General features: G+C 38.5%; 1 protein-coding gene across 1 annotated transcript; it reads left to right on the forward strand.

Moving 5' to 3' along the window:
- The first annotated feature begins 2873 nt into the window (after positions 1–2873).
- Positions 2874–4565, forward strand: LOC121799129 (zeatin O-glucosyltransferase-like). The gene is made up of 2 exons (XM_042198470.1): positions 2874–3697; positions 3902–4565. Exons 1-2 carry the CDS (start codon positions 2900–2902, stop codon positions 4430–4432), a joined length of 1329 nt encoding a protein of 442 aa, XP_042054404.1. The 5' UTR covers positions 2874–2899; the 3' UTR covers positions 4433–4565.
- The last annotated feature ends 1829 nt before the right edge of the window (positions 4566–6394 follow it).

A 6394-nucleotide genomic window follows, 5' to 3' on the forward strand; every position in this document is an offset into this window, starting at 1 on the left:
ATACGGAGAAAACGAACACACGTTATTTTAAAAAAAAATTCAACGGGATGTATTTAAAGAAAATCAAAAAAAAATTAATGCAAAGGTCGGAATTCCATGTGGAATTCCGTGACAGTCCACGCAATGGCGGACGTCAGGACGGAATTCCGCGGAAGGCCGCGGACCTGCGACGTCCTCTTCCGAATTCCGTATCCGTGTGCGTGTGGCCTAATGGCGGACGTCCGCCACGTCCGTGGGAATTCCGCGTCGAAGTCCGCCATTGCGGATGCTCTAACAAAAACTGAATCACGCCGGATTGTACACATCTTTTAGCTGGTATATTAATATTCATATTCATTGTCAAATTGATTGCATCAGCATCACACGTGTAATATATAAATCTCACGAGGTATTCAGCTGCACTATTACATAGACATAGTTATAGGCAATTTAATAAATATTAACAATTCAATCCAATGCCAGCTTCCATATCGGGAACAATTCAAATGTTCAATACTTAATTCATTCGTTTCTTGCGTTTTCAGTTGTATAATAGCGTACAAATGAATTGTTGCGATTTGTGAAGAATTTGAGAACTGTGTGTGTCGGTGTGTGTTTGATCGGAGAAGATGAATAGAGAAATCTTGTGAGGAAGTTTATTCACGCTCTCAAACTGAATTAATGAATTACATCACAACTAATTCCAACAAACTATTTAAACCTAACAAATCTAACGGTCGAATCTAATCGAACGCTTGTGATTCAATCTATCACGATGAACATGATCCAGCGGTTGCTGAACCATTCCAGCTTGATCAAGTAACAAACATTTCTAGCTTGATCAAGTAACAAACAACTTGATGAAGTTGATTTATCAATCCATTCCTCATGAATGAATTTCCTTACCTTTTTTTTAGTTCACATGCTTTCAAATATTTTTTTGGTTGGTAAAATGCGAATCTTTGAGACAATTTTCAGAGGAAAAAAACGATGGATGTTATAATTAAAATATTTTTCAAAGATAATATTCCAATTGCGCAATGTAGTATAACGTTTGTAATATTATAGGTCAATTTTTAATTTCATGGAAATACACAAATATGGCCAAAATTCGTGGTTTTAAGGACCAATATCCCTACATTTTATTTATACTCATACAATGTTAGGCTTAAAGAGCTTGGTTTCAATTCTAATTTTTTTAGCTATTTAATACTAAAGATCTTACTCCCTTTAATTCTAAAGATCTTAGCTTGATTTGAAGATCAACCCAATCACTATTAAAATTATTAAATATAGATCAACAAGAATATATTGACAACCCTAATTTGTAGACAGTAGACTTGTAGTAATTTAAAATAAACATGCTTACACACGATCACATTATATATTCGTTTGTGTGTTCGTGCATTCCATCTATGACAGACGAAATCGAAATTATGTCATTTTCTTTCTTTTTTGTAAATCTGAAATATAAATAATTTTGGTCATAACAAGTTAGTGCTTTCAAGAGTAAATTAATGCTAAATAAATTATGATCGATGGGACAAATTTTGGTCCACCACACTTTTCAAATAGAAACAGATCAATTTTTTCCTTTTATTTTCATGGGCTCCACCATCCACTACATTATTTCAATTATTTTTTCTCATTATCTCTTACTTTACTAATTACGTATTAAAATTCAAATCATCCACAGTTAGTCTATCTCTATGGGACGAAGAAAATAAGTAAATAATAAAGCATAAATTTTCACGATTATCTCATGCTTCCACTTCGAACAAATTAATTACATGTTGATGTGACATATTTAATACACATGGATAAATATCGTTTTGTCCACATGTAGTAAATCAGTTGCCACATATATCAATGTGTAATTTACCAGAAAAGGGAATGATGGGATGATTAAGAAAATTTTGTGTTTATGATTTATTTTCCACTCACATTCTACTATAAAATTAAATAAAATCACATTCCACTAATTTTTTTCACTCTTTTTCTTATAAAGTTAAATGCGGCAGTAAATCAAAATGCAAAATGTACTTTTAATGGGCGGACACGGAGGAGTAATTTTTAGGACACCCCACTAAAAACATGGCTATTTATCATAGGCTAATTTTTTTTTAAAAGTAGGATCAACGATGGTTCCCCATCTACCCCCAAAGTGAGTCGGACCCCCGACCTATAGGTCGGAGGTGAAGCGTCTTACCACCGAGCTGCGCTTCGTTGTCTGGTTGAGTACAAACAAGTAAACTGCCACCCCCAAACATGGGTACAAATCCAAGCCCCCTAGCTCAAGTGGTTGAGAAGGGTGGCAAGGATATGACACCATCCTGGAGGTCTTGAGTTCGACTCCTGGATGGCGCGACTTTGGGATTAATTTCCCTGTGGGCCTGTTCAAGGTTGTTTCCTTGGGGCTTGGCAAGCTTTCGAGCCTAGACGCGTCTGAGGGTGGCGGGTAGTCTACCAGGGCTGAACTCGTCGGAGGGAGTGCAGTCTACGAGCCAACATTAGCTAGTTCACGCCTGAACCCGTCGAAGGGAAGCTAAAGTATTCGAGCCACGAGGGTCTGTGGCGGGCTAGTTCGCTTGCCGAATGTATCTCGAACTCCTATGTATGAAAAAAAAAACATGGGTACAAGCAAGTAAACTATCACCCCCAAGGGAAATTAATTCCCAAGTTAGGCCTCACAGGGGTCGAACTCGTGTCCATCCTGGGTCGAACTCGTGATCTCCAGGATGGACACGGTATATAAGCGCCCTTTACCACTAGGCCGTGGGGCTTGGATCATAGACTAATTTGTTGGCACCTAACCTTCTACGAATCAGTGAAGTCATGGAATCTATAAATAGGAGTTTGAATTAAGGATTAAGTACACCACAAAATGGGAAGCTTACAAGATGATTCAATATCAGTGATAATGGTGCCATTCCCAGCTCAAGGACACCTCAACCAAATGCTGCAGCTTTCGTGCCTCATCTCCTCATACGGTATCCCGGTCCACTACGCCGGCTCCCCCGTCTTCAACCATCAGGCCAGACTCCGCGTCAACGCCCTAAACCCTACCGACCTCCAAAAAGTCAATTTCCAAGATCTTTCCTTCCAGTCTTTCGACTCCCCGGCTCCAGTCCCGGACCCATTTAAAAAATTCCCGGGGCACCTTCAGCCGGCATGGGATGCCGCGATGAGCATGGCGGGGCCCTTGGGGGACTTGATGCGAAGTCTGGCACTCGAGCATCGTAGGGTCATTGTTATCCACGACCCCTTAATAGCCTCCGTGGTCAAGGATGTTGCTACCATTCCCAATGCCGAATCCTACGCCTTCAACTGCCTCTCCGCCTACTGTCAGATTAAACTCTTATTCGAAATGATGGAGATAATTTGCCCCATCCAGCGGCTGCAGGAGCTGCCGCAGATATCAGACACCATCTCCCAAGAGATGTACTCTTTCATCGGATTGCAGTTTGAAGGGATGAGTTTGAGATCGGGAGATATTATAAACACTTCCAGATCGATTGAAGCCCCGTTTTTGGATATATTGGAAAGCAAGGAGGTCGCCGGAGACATGAAAAGCTGGGCGATCGGGCCAATGATATCGACAAATCCATCGCTGGAACCTCGGCATCATATCTTGAATTGGATGGATAAACAGTCCCCCAAGTCTGTCATACTCGTCTCCTTCGGCACCACCACGTCCCTTACAAACGATGAAGTACAGGTCTGGTATTTGTATACACTACTAAGACCTCTGTCATACCAAAATACTACCTCTGTTTTTCCAAAATTAGTATAGTCTTATTTCTTATTTTATCAATTTTGCATTAAAATTCGTGTCTTATCGCTTCACTACCAAGACTATTTTCATGATTGCTACTTTATAAGTTGTCTATATTGCTGGTAAGGTAATTCGATCCTAATACAGGTGGTGGCGGAGGGGCTTGAGCGGAGCGGACACAAGTTCATATGGGTATTGAGAGAAGCCGATAAGTCAAATGTGTTTGACGGAGAGGCGCGGAGGATTGAGCTGCCGGCTGGATTTGAGGAGAGGGTTAAAGAGAGAGGAGTTGTGGTGAGGGAGTGGGCGCCACAGCCGGAGATCTTAGCGCATCCCTCCACGGGGGGATTCATGAGCCACTGTGGCTGGAATTCGTGCAACGAGAGCATCAAGATGGGAGTTCCGATCGCCGCATGGCCGATGCATTCTGATCAGCCCACCAACGCGGTTTTCGTCACGGAGGTGCTCAGGGTTGGGCTGCCCGTGAGGAAATGGGGCGAGGTTGTGACGGCGGAGATGGTGGATGATGCTGTGAGGAGGCTCATTGCGTCGGAGGAGGGTGACGAGATCAGGAAGAGGGCGGAGGAGATGGCTGCCGTCGTCCGTGGGGCGACGGAGCCAGGCGGCGCGTCGCGGCTTGAGTTGGATGCGTTTATTGCTCATATTACGCGACCGTGAGCTTTAATAAACTTACAAGCTTTGTTATTTGAATCGATTTTTTTAATTGCTTTGTTGATTGAGTCGATTCTTTTAATTGTTGTGTTGTAATGTTGTTTTCATTGTAATGTTGCTTTAATAAAATTTGCAAGCTTTCCTGTGTGAATCGATTTTTTTTTCTAACTTACTGTTTATTTACAATAATTGATCAACTGTTATGAGTTTTTAAGCATTTTTTATTATATGACATTCTCATATGTGAAGTGTAGATTTCATAGAATATAGTATGATAAGAGTATTGATTTGTAACAATAGTGTAAAATATACAGGTATATTGCTCTCTTTAATAGAACTAATTAATCTGGGAATTAATTATGTAGTCCACACTTTGCTGGTGAAGATAATAAAATTCGACAACCCGTGACTAGGGCCTAGGGGTGGAAATTAAGAAGAGGAGATAAAAACGAGGGAAAATGTAATTAAATCAATTATACATTTTAAAAGGATATTTAGAAGCAAATACTCAAATAGAATGTGCTCAATCATGAAGATTCAAGTTAGATGTTCATACTATGCAACTCATCAAACATCAGAGTCTGGGAAATGCATATTTAACTTGCTTTAACAGAACATCAGAAACAACTGAAATGCGGCAATATGTATGAAGGCATGAATTTTCGAGAGTACTGCACAAACACAAGAGTAAGTCCACTTGAATAAGCACATTGGAAAGGTAAGTATCTTTCTCTCTTTTGTTTTAAAACAATACATAGAAATGTACTAATGAAAATTATGATTTCGAAGGCGTACAGATATAGTATATCACTTTAAAGCTCAAGATGGTCCTCGAGTCAGATTTAGGACAAATCTTTGAGCCGAGGTGAGGCGATGGTCCTCGAGTCGGATTTAGGACAAATCTTGGAGACGAGGTGAGGCTCCTACTCTCTAATTATTTTCTTAGAAGTGTGATTCTATATGTTTGTTTTTCATGAATTCATATTAAACACAAAATAAAAGTTTTCCTACTCACTTTAATTTGAATGAGTAAAGTTGGGTTTTAATGATGAAAAATCATGTTTGGTTATAACTTTGAGGCAGAGGCTGTCTTTGAAATTTTTTTTAAAGTGCTATGTAATAAATGCATGTTTTGAAGAAGACTTACGTCAATGGAAAGGTGGAAAGGGCTAGTTGAATGTGATAACTCTGACAAAGTTTTCTTTTCCATTTTATTAGGGATGTCAATCGGGCCAACCCGTTCGGGTTCGGGCCAACCCGTTCGGGTTGTCGGGCCATTCGGGTACGGGCTATTTGAGTTATGATTTTTTCGGGTTAAAAAAGTTCGACCCTAACCCTAACCCTTCGGGTTTCGGGCTAACCCACCGGGTTATTCGGGCTAATGCGTATTTTTAATTTTTTAAATATTTTCAAAAAATAATACTTATTTTAAATTTTCTTTAATTATATACATATTTTTAATTAATCATTCAACAATGAAATACATATTTTTAATTTTCTTTAATATTTTTAAAAAGATTAAGTTATTTAAATTTAAATAACTTATTCATTACATAATTATTTACAAAATATCTATAAATAGTATGTTTATGTTTGTGTATTTAAAACATAAATCTAACACTTTGTTTTAAAATTCAAACATAAATCAATTCGTAGAAAATTAAATAAATTTTTCATAACATGAGAGGTGCATCGTAGATGTAACAAAAATATTTTGAATTGTTAAAGAGTGAATTATCAAGATGCTAGCTAATTGGAGTAACTCTAAGTTTTCTTGAATTATGATTGGTCAAATTTAATTTATTCCAGCTGTAAATAAGTCAAATAATAATTTATCTTTGTTTTAAGAATCATCAAAGTACGCATAATTCAATGAGGAAGCGGCGTCAAAACACTTTGCACTATTATATTGGAAATATACTAAAAGAAAGCTTTTATATACGAGTATTTATGAATCCATGAACCACA

The sequence above is a fragment of the Salvia splendens genome, chromosome 4, assembly GCF_004379255.2.
Source record: "Salvia splendens isolate huo1 chromosome 4, SspV2, whole genome shotgun sequence".
Lineage (NCBI taxonomy): Eukaryota > Viridiplantae > Streptophyta > Magnoliopsida > Lamiales > Lamiaceae > Salvia > Salvia splendens.